Raw genomic sequence first — 17,779 nt, forward strand, 5'->3', positions numbered from 1 at the left:
CCTAACATGGACTCCTGCCTCAGAGTTGTCTGAATCATGCTGTTCTCTGTCTCACCCCCCTCACTGCCCCTTCCCTCCCCCTCAAGGAAGTCTACTTCAAAGAGGCTTCTCAGGGGGAAGCTGCCTTCCGGGGCCTTCAGTCCTCCATCCCGTAGAACATCCTCCAAGGAAGAACTGTGGGGGCTGTAGTGGCTGGGGATGTTTATTGAGTGAGTCACAAAGCCTCCAGCCCCTGGGTGACATGAGCAGGATACCCCGTTGTGGAAACTCACAGTTCTCAGAGCCTGTCTTCCTGCTCCACAGGCTGGTGTGACCCAGTGATTGAGTCCTCCTCTCTGGATGTTCATGGTCCATCTGCGCCAGTCTGAAGGACCAGTCTCGGTCCTCTTCAGTGGCATTTCTATGCAAAGCAAAGGCCTGGAGGTCGGTCAGCTGAGTGCACGCCCATGAAGAGGGATGACTCAGCTTGCTTGGGCAAGGTGCTTAATCTCTGGGCCTCAGTTTCCAAATCTGGAGAATAGTGAGTAGCCACCTCACAGGACTCATGTGAGGATTAGATGTGTTAGCTTGTGTGAAGCTCTTTGAACAGTGCCTAGCAGTGCCATGTGCCGCCCCTGCCATTGTTCAGGCCCTGGCAAGGGTGGCAGGGGTGGGGGTCACAGCGGCACCAGAAACAGCCTCCCCAGTTCCCCACTGTCTCCCTGCCCAGAAGAGCCATGCCTCCGCCCTCACAGTGGGGGTGGCAAGTTCCCTACATTGCCTGAGCCCTCTCTGTGTCTGGGGCCAGCAAGCTGGCAGCATGGCTTCTCTCCCAGGCTGATAGGCCCATCACTCCGGGGGAGCAAATGCTCCTTGGGCCATGTGCAGCATCTGAAATCCAGCCCTTTGACTCCCCAGTTGGGGTTGTACCGTTTTATTTTTTCAGAGATGCCTTTTCTATAAAGTGCATACATTGTTTTTCAAAAGTGTGCCCATTCGGGGAGATAACCTTGGAATGCATTGCAAGGTTCACAGGCCTTTATCCAGCTCCCAAGTGGGTGTGCTCTTTGGACTGGCCTGTCCTGGCAGGTCTCCCTATGGTCTTGTTTTAGATGGGAAGTCCACAGAGTGAGGATCACGTCCTCATTGTCATCTTCCTCCTCCCACTGTTTATCTGAGACCTGCATCTTTCCAAAGGCCTTCCTTCATGGCCCTCATCTCATCCTCCCACCTGGTGCCCAAGAGCTAGCATCATGGCAGGTGCAGACAGGGTGTGAGTAATGGCCTGCTGGGCCTGGACCAGCCCAAGGGGCCAATCAGCCTGGGACTTCTCCAGGATCCTGGGTGATCCTGAGCTCAACGCATTATAAGCCAGGGCTCCCCAGCTTCACTTGCTAGATAGTTTTGGTGTAGTCAGGGATGACTTCACCGAGGAGTCCACCTGCAAGCCAAACTTGATCTCTCTGAAAGTTAAGGCTAGATATTCTTGCTCTGTGATCGCAGAGTCTGGTAGCCCTTAGGTCCCTGGCCAGAGCGTACACTCCCTTGCCCTGGCCCTTCTTTTTTTTTTTTTTTTTTTTTTTGCCCTGGCCCTTCTTTGTGTAGGAGACACCTTCTTTAATCCTGTGAGGTTTCTGTGTGGGGCTTCACTGATTGTTCCACTGCTTTCCTTTGGACCTTGATCCCAGCTGGGTGCCATGTTCCGAACAGCTGGGGTCTGTCTGGCCTTACATATCCCTACCAGCCGTGGGGAGCAGTGTGAGCCACCTGCCCATTAGCTTGGACACACCTGCCCTCCTGGATTTGAGGACCAACCCCATCATTCATCACCTGGGTGACTTTGGACATGTGACATTGTTCCCAGAGCCTTAGTTTCCTCCCTTGGGAAGTGGGGACAGTCCAGCCAGCTTATGTCCTCTGAGCACTATTATGAAGCTCCTGGTTAACTGGATGTGCTAGACCGGCACCAGCTCTTCCGTGAAGCACAGCACGAAGTTGATGTGTTCCCAGTGAAGTATGGGAAAGTACCAGGGTGGCCAGGTAACACAGGAGTGTCAGGAGTGGACATTCCACAGGCCTCTGCAGCTGCTGGACTTGAGTCCCAGGAGTGCCCTTGAGGTGCCAGTGAGAGTCTAGTGGTCTGGCTAGGCAGTAGGATGAGAGGGAAAGAAAGAAGAGGTCTTTCCCCAGGTCTAGGTTGGGGGACCCCAGGAGGCGATGGGGGACTGGAGTGTACAGGGGCTATTGAAAATCAGGGATGGGTCATGGGGCCCATTAGATGGGAGCCTTGAATCTGGACCCAGGCATCAGGCCAAGATTGAAGCTCTTCAAAGACATATACTTATCGTATAGCTATTCTTTGAATACATAGACAATAGACATATAGCTATTCTTTTTTTTTTCAAAGATTTTATTTATTTAGTCATGAGAGACACAGAGAGAGAAAGAGAGAGGCAGAGACACAGGCAGAAGGAGAAGCAGGCTCCATGCAGGGAGCCCGACGTGGGACTTGATCCCGGGTCTCCAGGATCACACCCTGGGCTGAAGGTGGCACTAAATCGCTGAGCCACATGGGCTTGCCCCTATAGCTATTCTTTGAATCTAGTTATCATAATGGTTTTTGGGGAAAATGTGTTTGCTAACAGTGGAGTTTAGATTTTTCTTTTTTTCTTTTTTTAAAAGATTTTATTTATTTGAGAGAAACCACAAAAACAGGGGGAAGGGCAGAGGGGGAGGGAGGAGTAGGCTCCCTGCAGAGCTCAATCCCAGGACCCTGAGATCATGACCTGAGCCCAAGGTAGATGCTTAACTGACTGAGCCACCCAGGCGCCTTGAGTTTAGGTTTTTCTTTGGAGACTTTTTGCTCCTTAAAACCCAGCATGGGAATTCTCAGCAATACTGGGGCTGAGGTCATGAGTGGATACCTCCCTTCCTCTTGTGACGCTGTCTTCACACACACTTTAGAGAATGTATACCTATTCTATGGCTACCACAAGTCACTGACCTTCTGGGCCTGCCCCACGTCTTCTCTTCCTGAGAAAATTCACTTAACCTTAGAGGCCTATGAGGTCCAGAATAAAAACCCCAGCTGCGCTTCTGTCTGTGTGGGTCTGAGAAAACCTTGGTTTCCTCCTGTAGAGGAGGAGAGCCTTTATGCACTGCCCATGTGCCCATCCCATGGGGTAGGCAGCAGAGGTCAGCACCCCACCTGGGGCTGGGATTTCCTGTAGGGTCTTCTTTCCATGAGTTGCTTTCATATCTCCCCTCCCCTTGAGGAAGGACTCCAGTGTGGGCCCCATGGCTGCCAGGCCTGACTCCTTGGTGATGGGCATTCGACATGTATCCAGACAGAGGCCCTGACCTTTCCTCTCATGTTCTTCTGGGGGTGCATCAGATGGTCTAGGGGTCCCTTTCACAGATGCTGGAACATTCACCAGTGAGCCAGGAGAGGCTACTTTCCACAACTAGCCTAACTGCATGAGCTCACCTCCTGCGCATTGGCTCCCTTTGCTTCCTTTGCGCCTCCTGAGTGACTGAGGTTCGGGTGGTGCTGGGAGTTGCAGAGTCCCTAGGCCTTCCTCAGGGGCAAGGGGTGGGGTGCTGAGGCACAGTCAGTACCCAGGAGCTGGAGAGGCCACAGCCAGGGCCCTGGGCCCAACAAATGGCTGGGTGGTTTTGCCTCAGAAGCCCACAGCAGAGTTATTTTCGACTCCAGTTTCACATCTTGCTGCTTTTTAAAAATACCAAACCATGAAATTCCTGCTCCAACTATGTTTTTTTATGGCACCCGTGCTTCAGGCTGGCCACAGCAATGCTGTGATGTCACGTTCAGGTTCCTGTGACTCACCGGGGGCTGCTGGGCTCCAAGACTAGAACATGCATGCAGTGGGATGCAGGCGGGGGCAGGCCCACCCAGCCCTGCCGGTTTGGGCCTCTGACATTTGAATTTGTGAAATATCCAGGTTGTAACTCTGCTGGACCTAACTCAGCAAGGCTAAGGATTTTTGTCTTGTGCTTTGGGGAGTCCGATAGAATGGCCTGGGTTTTTGTTTTGTTTTGTTTTGTTTTTGTTTTTGAGACATCCTGACCCTCCCTCCCCTGCACAATCCTGGAGGTTCCCTGTTTGATGGGCTGCTTGGGCAAGGCACCTAGTTCCATGCTGGCAGGGAAGGTGGGAACGCAGGGCCTGCCGAGCTGCCTGACCATTCTCTGGGGCTTTCAGTGTACCTCTTTCCTGGGCAGACCAACAATTGTGCAAACACTCTATAGATTTTAAAGCACTTACACCATTTTAGCTGGGTTCCAGCTCTCCCAGGTGCACCCAGACCGAAGTCTTTGGGAAGGTATAGAGTGAAAGTCATCCTGCCCAGCCGCCCTTACCCCCTGCCAGGATTCCTGTTTATAGAGTGTATGTAGCCCTTTCATGTCACTTGGTACACGCAGGCAGTGGGCCCTCTCTCCACATTAGCACATCTGGCCACCTGGCCTACATAGTCCAGAAGGGGTCTAGCTGACCTCTTCTGTATAGATATTCAAGAGCTGCCCTTGGGCCAAAGTCAAGTTCAGGACAGTCTGAGTCCCACCACTTGGGGTTTGGAGACAAGAGATTTGTTTTTCCTCTGTCAAGAGGCTGCTTCCTGGGGACAGGATACTCTGTGGTCTGTGTCAGAGGCATACTTGGGGCTGACTCCAGCTAGTTGCAGAGGGGCTGGGCCCTGGCCTTTGCCCAGCCTGTTGCTCTTTTAGGCAGTTTATCCATAGGCTCCTCTGGCTTTGCAAAAAGCAAAGGTTGGGGCAGCCTGGGTGGCTCAGCGGTTTAGCGCCACCTTCAGCCCAGGGAGATCCTGGAGACCGGGGATCGAGTCCCACATTGGGCTCCCTGCATGGAGCCTGCTTCTCCCTCTGCCTGTGTCTCTGCCTCTCTTGTGCATGCTCTGTGTCTCTCATGAATGAATGAATGAATAAAACTTTAAAAAAAAAAGCAAAGGTTGGTGCTGCTAGCAGCACTCAAAAGAGGAGGAGCTCGTGTTTATTATTGCACAGGGTGCTGCATGGCAGCTCCATCTTCTCTGCCGTCTGTGGTTGTGGCAGAAAGCACCCTTCCCCAGAGAAGCTACAGATCGAAGGCCCCCACCCACCAGATGGGCTTGGGATGGCTGCGGTTACCTCTGGGGCCTGGGAATGTTCACAGTCTTAGGAGATTTCTCCTGTGAGGCCCAGAGCAAGGCTGGAGCTGAGGAGGGGCAGGGCAGGGACTGGAGCCGGATAACAAGGCCCATGCAGGGGTATCTCATTCAGACTGACTCTAGGATTACTCCCGAGGAGGGAGGAAGGGGACACTGGGTGGTTTGCTCTCACTCCTCTGGGGACCCACGGGCTCTCTAGGAAAGGGTTAAGTCCTGGCCACAAGAAGGGGCCTAGGAGTATTCTGGTTGACTGGCAGTCCCAAATAGGCCTCCGTGGCTCTGTGATGAACGAAGTCACAGCTGGCCCTGTGGCCATTTGGCATGCTCCCAAATGAAGCACCACTGGAGCAGGATCAGGGAAAGCTACTGTCTGGCCTGCTACTTCCTTCCACCTGTCCTGTAGAGGGCCCTCTCTGGGCCTGGACCGCTGGTATAGTGGAGGAGAAAAAGCAGAAAGAAGCTTTAAACTTGGTGAGGCATGGCTTCTGGGGGAGAAGTTCCATGCCCCCCTTTCTGATTTGGGCCCAGCTAGTGGCTCCAGATAACCATCCAAGATGAGAGGCTAGGTTTCATATCATGGATCAGTGGGTCCTCGGCAGGCCAGGGGAATTCTGTAAGCCCTTCTTCCCTGAGCTGGTCCTGTTGGGCTGGGGCTACAGCCTCACTTGCCAGGCTGTACTGAGGCCTCCATCAAGCTGCCTGACAGTCCGTCTGACTTGGGACGATTGTGTTTTATCAGGTTGTGGTAAATTAACTACCACATTGGATTACGGATTGTTGGAAAAGTCAACTTCCGAAGAAATGGAATGCAGAAGGTGGCCAAAGCCAAGATTTGCACCCCAGGCTCAGCCCTGTTTGGACTCAGCATGGGGTCAGAGTACAGCAGAGCTCTGGCTGAGGGGCGACTGGCATCCTGCATCTTAGGGCCTGTCCTGGTCAGACGCTTGTCTCTCTGGTGGCCTGCCCAGGGCTGACAAAGAGATGAGCTTGAACTCAGGCCAGTGTTGGTAGAATATGCAGCTCAGATCCTCCATTCTGGTGTGGGTAGCACATGGTTGTATGGATGGTGGTGAGTGGACCCACTCTTTATAGCTTCTCTTTTGGGGGTAAGTAATAATATGGAAAAGCATGTGTTCATTTAAGAGGAGTTGCTTTTAAGCCACAAGGAAGGTAAATTAGCCAAGATTCCTTAATCCCATGGCTAATCCACCAGTAGAAAATAGTGTTTCATGTACTTCCCGAAGAGAGCTAATCCTCAGTAGAGGTGGGGGCTGGGGGATGCAGAAACGTCAGAGAAATCCTATATCCCTGAGATAATGTGAAACAGAAACACGGACCTGTGGGCTCAAGGGACAAAGGCTTGTTTTGCGTTGTTAGCAGCCAACTGGGGGGTGAAAGGGGCTGGTTGAAAAGACAGTTGCCAAGCCCAGAGAGATTGGAGGAATTTCTTCAGGAACACATTTTGTTGTGCATCAACTGTGTGTGATCCTGGACAAGTCAGTCTGTCAGACGTCAGCATGAGAGGGAATCTCCCGTTTCTTCCCCTATGAAGTTCAGGGCTTGGAGCCGTTAGTCCTCATCAAATCAGGCCTGAGGCGAGAGAGGGAGGAAGCAGGCCGCTTCCTGGATTCCCACCCCACTTGGTGCACCCCCACATCCTGCTGAGGCCCAAGCCAGCTGACAGGGGCCCCTCTGGTCTGCCTGCCCCTCCAATCCCTCCCCCATTAACCCCTCAAGCTCGCCAGGTCCAGGGCCCAAGCTTGGGAAAGTTCCTCACCAGTCCAATGGGCTTATCCTCAGAGTAAGGCCACTCTAGGCCCTGGAAACCTGGGCTGTCTGGTACAAGACCTGAATTCTCTGGATCTTCATGGTGCTCAGGGCTTGGCATTTGTCTGTCCCGCGCCCAGTGTGCACCTACTGTGTGCCTGGAGCTATGCCTGGAAACAAAGACCGCAGTGAGCCTGTCCTCATGATGCTGGCATTCAGACTGACGGATGTCAACAGGCTGTCAAGGGCCAGCATCTGCACCTTTGACTCAAGGGCGCCTTGCCACAGACCATGGGGTGCTAGACAGAGCGGGGAATGGGGAGGCAGAGCCTTGGGGGGTGGGAAGGGCTAGGCTTGGACTAGCAGCCCCCACTCCCAGGAAGCCATGCTGGTCCTTCCGGCCCCCATACACCCCCCACATTTAGCCACGGGCTGGCCAGGACACCATCAGCAAGATGGAGCCCTGCGTATGCGCATGTGCGCGCACACACAGACATACAGCAGCAGACAGAGCCGTTGCTGGCAGGAGATGAGGCGGAGCTGTGCGGGCGCTGCGCCTGGCAGCCCCATTTTGTTTTGATAGCTCACGAGACCCCACAGCAAAGAGATTCCCCTTTTCTTGCATCTGTTTTAGATCTTTAAAATCTGAGTAAAGTCAAAACCATGCTACAGGGGAGATTAATTCCACATTTTTCCATCTTTGCTATGAAACCAAAGGAAAGTTAGTTAAGACATTCTGGGCGGCACAGTTGAGATGGGGGCATTGAGCCAATGGCCAACGCCAGGATGTCCCCTACAGCCTGGCACGAGGGTCCCCAGGGGTGTGGCTGGGCAGCTGTGCCCTCTCCCAAAGCCCCAGGGCGCCCGGGACCCTACCACCAGGAATCTGGCTTCCGTGTTGGGGGGAGGGGGCTGGGATGTCCCAGCCCCTGTGGGAGACCGCCTGGAGGAGCCCAAATCAACCACAAGCCTGGAAGTGATTAAAAGGAACTTTCCGTCACAAGAGAACTTTAAGGGGCAGCCAGACCACCACGTGCTCTGATGGCTCAGCCCCTACCAGGCTGGACCACGGGTGCCTCCTTCAGGGCCTCATCTGTGCCCAGGGCCCCCTGAAGCCCAGAGCTCAGCTGTGGCCCCGGTGAGGTAGGGAGCCGTGCTGCCCATGGTACACCCCCATGTTCAGAGCAAGGGCTCCTTAATAGTAGCTGTACTGGAGTGGAGCCTGGAGAGATGCACTGTATAGATGAGGAATCTGAAGCCTAGAGTCCAATAACTTGCCCACGGCTGTTTAGCAAGTTAGTAGTCGAGTTCAGGTTTGAATCCAGGAAACACAGCTCTGGAGCCTCACAGGACAAAGGTGGGATGGGGGTTACTGGGACAGCATTTTCCAAGGGCCTGCACCCGTGCTGTGATCAAGACATCCTGGGAGAGGAGAGGAGGGTGGGCACCGAGTGTGGGGGTAGGACCATGAGGACTTCTGGGGGAAGGGGGTTGGAGTGGGGCTTTAGGTAGGTGGCTTTGGTCAGCAAGAGCAGTAGTAACAGGCAATGTGGGCCTTGAGTCCAGCCTTTATCCCGGCTCCTGGACAGAAAAGGGGCTTGGCAGAAGGAGTGTGGAGGTGAAGGGTGACCCAGGAGTCCCAGGACGCTGAGGGGGAAGGTGGGGCCTGAGCAATACAGTCACAGAGAGGGAAGTAGCTGGGGCCCACCTGCCACAGACTGGAGGCCCTGGGGCAGGGGCAACTGGCCCGAATCAAGCCCTGATTCAAGGGCGCTGCCCAGCCTGACCGAGCAGCCAGAGGAGTCATGGATGGCATGGTCCAGTCACCTGATTGGCTTCCTGCACCCCATCAGGCTTCCCTGTGGCTCCCACCCACTGTTAGCACCCTACTGTGCTCAGCATTCCCACCGCCCTCTCCCAGCCTTGGCCCAGTGCTGCCTCTGCCCTGCATACTTCCCCTCTCTCCCTCTGACTTTCGCCCCACTCTATAGCCCTGGCACACACCTGCTCATGTGGCACCCCCGACCCCAACCCCTTCACCTTTTGCCTCGCTGCCCATCCTGCCCCCTACAGACGTTGATGGCTCAGTCTCCTGGCTTCCTGCTACACCGCCAGCACAGGGCAGTGTTAGTTCCCCTCACTGCCGTGCCCCCAGCCCGACAGAGTGCTTGAGGGGGGCATGTGGCTGGATGTGAACTCTCTGGCCCAGCCACCCTGTCCACCTGTCTTCCACCCTCCAGAGAAGCCCAGGAGGGGATGTTGATCATAAAAACCACCTAAGAGGGGCTCCATGCTCCACCTAGGGCTCTACCTAGAGCAGAAAGTGGACGTGAAGAAGTCCCCTGGCTGGGGTCGGGGGGCTGCCAGAGGGAAGGGCCGCCGCAGTGCTGGATGGGATGGGGGAGGGCTGGGGGAAGCCTAGAGCATAGCCTCCACGTGCAGCAACGTTCTATAAGGAACTGGCCGAGTATCTGAGAAATGCACATAGAATGGCTGGCTGGTCTCCCTTGGTCTTTCTCCCTCCTTCCAAAACATTACTCACTGTTAGTCGTGGCTGAGCAGCTTCGCCAAAAGCCTGCCCAGACAGGACCAGTGCTATGGCCACACCAGTGCCTAGAAGCCCCACAAGCCAGCATCTGTTTGCAGCACCTGGCAGACCTGACAAATGTGGGAGTGTCAGGAGGGCCTGTTGGTGTACTGTGGCCCCTCAGGGCTTTGTGGAAGTTATAGCTCTAGTTTTCCTTACATTTGCACGTGGGCTCCACAGGAAAGAGGCTTTCAGTAAAGGTCGTAGTAGCAGCAGCACTCTGGGTGGAGGAGCGGCTGCCGGAAGGCCCCTGGCTCAGAGCATCTGCCCTGGGTCTGTGTTCTGAAGTGCCAGCTCATTCCCTTCCGTTTCACCTCCAGCTGTGCCACCACTTGGCCATGGTCAGTTCTAGGACTGAGAGCCTCTTCTCCCAGACTCAGTCTAGAACCAACTCTGAAAACTAGCCACAGACATGCAGGAACACCTTCCTCAGGCTATACTTGCTCAGACCTGTGAGTGTGATAAGGCAGTGCCAGGGAGTGGAGACTTCCCTGTTCTGCCCCTTTCTGGTTAAGGGCCCTGGGGCGCCTCCTCCACCTGCCTTGTGGCCACCACACTCTAACCTGCTCAAGCACTCCAGATGAACCACATTGACCTCCCTGATAGTTCCAAGTGTGCCATGTTCTGTGCCTCAGGGCCTTTGCACCTGCTGTACCTGGCATTTGGAACACATTTCCTTCAGCCTGTCGTGTGTTGTCACCTCACAAAGCCTTGGTCAGCAGAGCTGGAGCTCTCCTTCCCGGGTCCACCAGCCCCAGCATCAGCCGTGTCCGGGGCCTGGATTTCAATTGGAGGTCACTCTCTGTAAACGCATCCTCCTCCTTTTCTTCTTGCCTTCTTCTCAAACGCAAGTGAAAGGGGGATGAAAAAGAGGCCTAAAAAGGAGATAGAAATGAGGAATAGAGAGTGGAGGAAAAAAAATGCACGACAAGCCCTCCTCAAGAGGAAACCATTCTGAGGAGAAATAAGAGGCCAGGAGGGCTGAAAGAAGGGGAGGTCGTGCCCTGAGGAAGTAGAGGGCCCGGGAAGGAGGCAGTCCACTGGTGAGAGCAGGGACAAAGGAGGAGCTCAGCAAGCCCAGGGAAAGCATGATGGTGAAACTGGCAGGCAGAGATTGGTCACCAGAGGACTGCACACTGCTCTGTGAGACGAGTGGGGCCTCTGTGTGCTGGGTGAGTCCCTTCTGCCCTTCTGGTGCCTTTGTTGCACCACTTCGGAGTGGGTGGGAGTCATTCAGGGAGCACTGGACTCTCGCCTCTTGCACACGATGCCCGTGCAGAGCCCGTGGGAGCATCCTGGTTCCCCAGCCCTCGGGCAACAGGGCCAGGCAAAGGCCCTGCAAATCCACATTGGCCCCCGGCAGCACTGCAGCTGCCTGAGTCCATCAGGAGTGGAGGCTGTCGCCTTGGCCACCCAAAAGTCAGTGGAGATGCACTCCCTGGGCTCTGCCCCAAGCAGGGCACCCAGACTGGCCCGTTTAGGCCCTTGGTGGGTGCGGGGACAGTGTGGGAGTGGGGCTCAACTGTACCAGCTGCTAGAGCCCCGCAGCCTTGGGCAGGCACCTGAGGCCTTTGTGCCAGTCGGGGAAAGGCATCTAAGGCAGCAAGGTACAGAGCCATGGCATCTGTCAAAGTGTCCCCCATGTTGTGTTGTCTCCTACTTGGAGTTGGGGGCCCTGGGTGCCAGACATGTGGCTGAGGCCTGGCATTTTGGTGCAGCTTCTTTGAGCATCACTAAAGTTCTTAGGGGACTAGAAATCTAAGCCTGTCACTTTAAAATCAGTTATTTTTATACCCCACTCAGAAGGCCCTTCGGGTGTTACATGAACCGTCTTACACATCTTGAACTGTGAGTGAGAGAAGCCGCTCGCCTGTTAATGTTGCCTTGACGGGACAGATCAGTGTCTGCTGTCTCCTAAGCAGGAAAATGAGGATTCGAATAAGATGCCGTTGCTCTCCTCTCCCGGGAGGATTTTCCTCTGGAGAGCTCAGGCAGCCGGCAGGCTGGAACAGCGTCCCCGCCCCCAGCCAGAGCTGGCTGCACTCTGGCTCTTGGATTTGGCCCCCAGCTCCTCCAGCACCCTCTTCACTGGCAGGCCCCCTGCATTGGGCTGTCCCTTCCTTGTCACGCATTGAGGGCCAGGCTGCCTCGGATCCTGTCTGGTGCCCAGGGACCCGTGGGTCCACTGCTCTCCCCCTGCCCTGGAGTCCCCCCCAACCTCCCCCACCGTACCCCCAGCAGTGAAGATGATGTCAGTGATGCAGACTAGCCATGCTGCTGGCCCAAGTTCACTGCCGGACCCTCACAGGGGCCTTACACTTAGTCTGTTCTGCCTGGAGCCCGTTGTCCACCTCTCTTGAGGGCTGTCCTGTCCTGTGTTCGGTCCTGTGTTCAGGGCCTCGGGGCACATCCCTCCTCCCATTTGTGACCCAACTTACCAGGTGGTGCGGGCCCATACCGTGTGGCTGTCCCCGGTCTAGACGTCCCCTTGTGGCAGCCGGAGGGGTCTGCCCCCCCACTCAGCCTAGGACTACCAGCACCATCTTTTGCTCTGAGGCACAGCCTGCAGGCCCTGGTCCCATCTCCCACTTCTGGGAAGCCGTTCCTCACCCCCACACTGGGCCTTCCTCTGCTCCATCCCTCCTGTTAGTTACTTTCCCTGCCCCCTCAGGGGTCCGTGCACACTGATCCTTTGGCCCCAGTGCCCTTCCAGCCGTGCTTGCCTGGCAAACTTGGCCTTTGCTCACCCCTCCCTGCCCAGCACCGCTTCCCTGGCCCGGACCCCTCTGTTCTTCCCAGCACACCCGGCTGGTCTGTACTGCTGCCCAGCACTTGCCCCTTCACCCCAGGGCGCACCTGCGGGCCCAGCTGACTCTGTGCGTGCCATCATCACCCTCAGTGACTCAGGCCTGCACAGGAGTTGCTCGGTGAGGATGGGTGAGTGAAGAGATTCTGGGGCAAGGGTCTGCCAACTTTCTTAACAGTAAATACCAGGTTTTGTGGATCATAGGGTCTCTGTCACAACTGTGCAACCTGCCATTCTAGCCAGAAAGCAGCCATAGACGATACCTAAACAGATGGGCACGATGATAAAACCTTATTTACAAAAGTAGGCACCCGAACGTGCCAAGCTTCAGTCTAGAGAAACAACAGAATACGTTCAGTGGCAAACAGGAATGTTTCCAAGAACACCTTTCTCATGACAAGGGCCATGGCTTCCTGGAAATTGCCAGTAACAGCAGCAGAAGATGGTTCAGAAACAAGCCCCCAGGTGACCCTCTGACAGGTGTGACTTTGAAGATGAACTTCTGGGTCTCCCGTGACCTTGCCCTTGAGGCTCCCTCCATGGCTTGCAGGCAAAGGCTGTCATGTTTGAAGTAGATGGTGTTGGGCAAGGGGTGACAGTGTCCAGGCATGGGGTCTGAATTCTGCTTCCTGTCGCCATGGTTCAGGGAGAGAGAGATGTCGTATTTAATTGAACTCCACGTTGTGAGGGGCAGGGCATCCGGCAGTGACCAGGGTGCGTTCAGTTCCATAGCGTGTTTGGGAACTGAGCACTGAGGCTGAGAGACACCGCACCCCAGTGAAAGAAAGCATCGAAAATTCAAGTGTCCAGGGAGTTGCTCATCTAGTATCTATGAAAAGGTTATTGTTGTTATGTCCCTTTTGTCCATATAACGTTGCCTTTTTATAACTTAAAATTGTGACTTTTGTGAGAATTCCAAACCTTAGGGCTCAGTCAGGTGAGAGACTGCTTTATGGGGCTCGGGGGCATCTGAGGCCTGGGAACTGCCTGAGGGTGGCCTGATGTTGTGAGGGGGCTGCTAGAGGACCCTGGGGGTTATCCCTTCCCACTGTTGCTGCTCATTCCATCTGGAGCCACCTGGCCAGGTGGCCTAGACAGAAGGTAGCTGCTGGTGGGTAAGAGCAGAGATCCACAAGTTCCTCCTCAGGCTGCTTGAGTTCGGCCTTGGTTGAGCCATGCGGGGGCATGGTGGGGGCAGGGGGAGCACACAAACAGGCCTTCTGGGGTTATAAGGCCAGTAGCCCTCAGGCATATGGGGAAGAATAAAGCCAGGCCTCACTGTATGTGTGCCTGATGGGGACAGAGCAGAGGTGCAGCTCTCAGGGCCTTAGCCCAAACTCTGAAGCCAGGCCACCGAAGTTCACAGCCCTGGTTTGTTATTTATAAGTTGTGGGACTTGAGGCAGGTTGCTTAATATCACTGTGTCTTGATTTCCTCGCCTGAAAATGGGGATGATAAAGGCTCCTACCCTGAAGGATTGTTGAAGAAGAAACTTTTCCATGAAAATGACACCCCCTGCTTTATAAAAAGAGAACTAAGGAAAATGTGCAGAGCAGAGACTGCCGGACAACGTTCTAATGTATGAATAGCCCAAAATCGTCCTCCTCTCCCTGTCCCGTCCTTCCGGTGCAAACGGTTGGGTGGGATCAAATGTGAGCGCAAAGGACCTGGTAGACTTCAGCCCTGGATGGTGGCTACCACTCAGCATCTTGGCAGAGTATGCCAGGGGCATGGGGGAGATGGGAAGTACAGACCAAACACAGAGGTGATGACTCTTCCAGAGTCTTTCTCCTCTGGAAAAGAAATGGGAAAATGGCAGGGAAAAGTAGGGGCTGCAGATTTGAGGACTAGTGGATTTCAAGCCTTTCTGTCTACAACATGCCATGCAGCACTCCCTCAAAACTCCCAAAGGAAGGGCCCACAACCAGGCTGGCACCCTCCTTTCAGGGGGCTGGATTTGAAAGACGTGTGTGCCTTTGTGTTTAAAGAAATTTAATATCGACAAATGACATATTTCTACCGAGCTGAAGTATGGCCCCACCATGGGACTAAGTGGAGGCCCTTGAAATGCGTGGCTCCCCGGGTATTGACATTGGCCCAGCACCTACTGCCTCCACACTTGAGAATTCGGTCCCTGCGAAGAAAAGTTAAAAGGGGTGGGGAGGGGGTGGGCAGAGAGGAAAAGCAGGCTGGCTCCCCCACTGTGACCTGGAGTCCGGGGCCATCGGAAAAAGTCTGGATGAGGAATGATTTTGGAGCTTGGCTCAGCGCAAGTTTCACAGCAGCCAGTGGAAACTTCCAGGAATGCTGCTCTGGGCCAGCCAGGGGCTGTTTCCGCCACCACTTTTACGAGGTACAGACCCCTCCACAGCTTCTGGCCAGCTCAGGGGTGGGTGTGTGGCTATCTCTTTCAGCCCAGCTCTGCCTCTCAGCTTGCAGTGCACCTTTTCAGGCTCAGGCCTGGACTCCAGAGGGTTCAGAGCCCCTTCAGCCCCGGCCAGCTCATTTGGAAAGGGCCAGCCGCCAGGAGGAGCAGCCTCCATGAGCAGCTGACATCCGTGCGGGATGCTGTGAGAATTTATAGCAGCCTGAGAGGGGAAACTCCCTCCCAAAATGTTTCAATGTTTTATTAAATGTATGAAAGGAAAGTTTCCTTTTCACTGGACCAAGGCCCAGAACCTCCTTGGAGCCTCAGGGAAGGTGGCAAAACCCTTTGGGAAAGCCCACAGACAAATGGGGGCTGAGCACTTAGGCTGAGAGACTTTCTAAAATTAATAGAAAGTATTGTTTCTTAATCTGACCCCTTTCTGCTGGCTGTAGGCTGCACAGCACAGAGACCAAGCCTGCCTCGTTCATAGCGGACTCTCCCAGTGCCTGGTGCAGGCCCGGCGTGCACAGGCCCTCGCCCAGCCCTCAATAAGGAGGTGAAGGAGAGCTCTGCAGTCGTGACCAGCATGGGTCAGGCTGGGCGAGGACGGGGGTTGGCTCTGTGACTGGTGGGCAGGCCCTGGGCGGGAGTCCCCTGATGGGCAGGGGGCCAGCTGCTCTCTGGGGAGCACACTCCCAGGTAGTGCTGCCCCTCTGCCAGCACTCTGTCCAAAGCCAGAGAAGGTGGGCAGGTTTTTTGCAGCCTTGTCTAGCAGCCATTTCTGCAAGATGGCCCTGGCCTATGAGGCACATGCAGCCCCAGCAGCTGGGGGCATCTGGCAGGCCAGACAGCCAGGTCCACAGGCTGGCATGCTGGGTGTGCAGGAGAGGCCAGGGAGCTAGGGCTCAGCCTCTGGAAACCAGCATGATGACAAGCGTTGCCAATGTGGGTCAAGCTGAAAAGGGCTGGGCACCATCCTGAGTCACCTCATAGTCTCCAAGACTCCTATGAGCTTGGCACTGTCCTTCCATTACGGAGGAGCAAAGGGGCTCAGAGATAGAGTTAGGGCCTAACTCCCTGATGGCGAATTTCCTGTAATTCCTGTGCTCTGATGTCTCTGGGCAGTGGTCCTCACTGGACTTGGACAGGCAGAGGCCCTCCTAGGCTTAGGGTTGCTCAGTCACTCACCCCCCAGCCCGGGAAGCCCTTCCTAGTGTAGAGGTGAAAGGCCTGAGGCATGGGCAGGACCCAGGTGGGGTGCCTTCGTTTCCGGGTAGAGTTTTCTTACCTTTGGAATGGAGATGGATGATGGTCTTCAGTTGGTTGTGGACAGAGCCTAGTCCAGACAATAGAGTGGTTCTGCTCCAGACTCCCAATCTAAATGCCAGACTACTGGGGAATCCTGACCCTTGATCGTCTTGGGGAATGCCCAAGGGCTATGGGACCTGCTGCCTACCTCCTTCATTGTGTCCTGCCCTCACCCACAGACATCAGAGAGCAGCCATCCAGAGCCAGGAGGGGACATGAAGGTGAGAACTGTCCCCAGGCAGGACAGCGGGCTGAGCAGCTGAGCAGAACTGGCTGAGGGGATTCCCCAGGGCAGCCCCGGAGCCCCTCCATCCTCAGAAGACTGACCACCATTTATTTTGCAGACAGTCTCCATCCTAGAGCAACGGCTGACACTGACGGAAGACAAGCTGAAGCAGTGTCTGGAGAACCAGCAGTTAATCATGCAGAGAACAACACCATGATCAGGGGAGCAAGAATCAAGAGCTCGGTCGATTTTGGGGGGTGGCAGGCCAGGGATTTGTACTATGGGACTTGGGTAAATAAACGAAGGGGATTTGGCTCTGTGGGAATCCCATCTATCCCTGAGCCCCAGAGGTTATGCCCTTCTCTCCTCCACCTGCCCTCTGCACCTGGAGGCTCTCCTGGCAGTGGAAGGCCCCCATAGGCAGGGCCTGCACTTGCAGGATGGACTGTGTTTGGTTTAATGTGAAGGAGTCACTTGAAAACGTTTGCTACCTCAGAGTCCTGACATGCCCTGAGATCGCCGCTCCCGGCCAGAGGCGGTAGCCCCAAGCCCCCTTACGGAGTTTGTCCCCCTTTCTGCCATATGATTGGCTCTTCCCACCCACAACAGCTTAGCAATGGCCTGCCCATGGGATGGGTGAGCCAGGAGTTTTCTCCAAATCTGACAAAAGGCCCAGCATGGGCCCATCTGAGTCAGGTTTACCCAGGAACAAGCACTCAGGGAGGTGGTGGCTTTGCAGTGGCCTTGACTTCTGCTCCACACCTGTTCACTGGGACTGGTGGCTTCCTCCTCTGTATGCATGAGGGTGAAGGAATCTGAAATTAAAACGGATTTGATGGAGCTTGTCATAAAAGTGGCTTGTTCTGAGTGAAACCTTATTAGCTCCCCCATCCCCATTAGCTCCCTTATGCCATAAGGGGAGAATGAAAGCAGTGGCTTTGGAGGGTCCCTGCTAGGTCACCTCTGGAGCTTGGGACACTTGTCTGCATCTGCTCAGGGAAGCGGGAGAGCAAGAACAGCTGGAGCCCCTGCAGAGCACCCAACCCTCTCTGGCTGGCCCCAGCCAGCTTCATCAGTTGGGTCCTGGAGGACTCTGGCACCTGCATTTCCATTTACTCATGAGGGTTCCCACAGCTCCTTCCCATGCACCCGCGCAGGGAGAGCCAGGCCAGTGTTTTCCACATGTCTAGGTTGTGTCCTTCGGCATTTGGCTTCTTGGGTCCCAGCCAGCCAGAGATATTTATGCCTCCACACACCTGCGCTGCTCTGGGGGGCCCAGGGGCAGTGTTAGAACTTCTCGGGGGCTGTGTCAGTACCACACAGCTAATGAGGCTCCCAGCCTCCGCGGCTTCCAGGCGGGAGCAGAGCCGGAACGCCTCGGAGCTGGATGAACGGTGGAATGGGGAAGCTGCCTCCTGCAGCGGGCTGGGGAGGAAGCCGCCGGCCAGGCCCCGGCTTCAGATTCTGCCAGTGGCCGGCCGTGTAGCCTCAACACGTTGCCACAACGTCTCTGAGACTCAGGTTCTTGTTTAGGCGGCAGTGGTCGGCACCC

The 17,779-nt window shown here is 55.2% G+C and overlaps 1 protein-coding gene across 9 annotated transcripts in view; it reads left to right on the forward strand.

The window, feature by feature from the left end:
* The window catches only part of POC1A (POC1 centriolar protein A), a 67,727-nt gene extending 50,647 nt beyond the window's left edge, over positions 1–17,080 (forward strand). For 3 of the 9 annotated variants that reach the window (XM_038566270.1, XM_038566262.1, XM_038566265.1), the window contains 3 exons: positions 15,146–15,249; positions 16,181–16,222; positions 16,346–17,080. In XM_038566270.1, coding sequence (XP_038422198.1) covers positions 15,146–15,249; positions 16,181–16,220 — 144 coding nt within the window. In that variant the 3' untranslated portion in view covers positions 16,221–16,222; positions 16,346–17,080. Of the gene's footprint in view, positions 1–303; positions 480–15,145; positions 15,284–16,180; positions 16,223–16,345 lie in introns of all 9 variants that reach the window. The other 6 variants (XM_038566267.1, XM_038566268.1, XR_005374905.1 and 3 more) reach the window with 5 other exon arrangements.
* Positions 17,081–17,779: the final 699 nt, after the last annotated feature.

This window comes from Canis lupus, chromosome 20 (assembly GCF_011100685.1).
Source record: "Canis lupus familiaris isolate Mischka breed German Shepherd chromosome 20, alternate assembly UU_Cfam_GSD_1.0, whole genome shotgun sequence".
Taxonomy (NCBI): domain Eukaryota; kingdom Metazoa; phylum Chordata; class Mammalia; order Carnivora; family Canidae; genus Canis; species Canis lupus.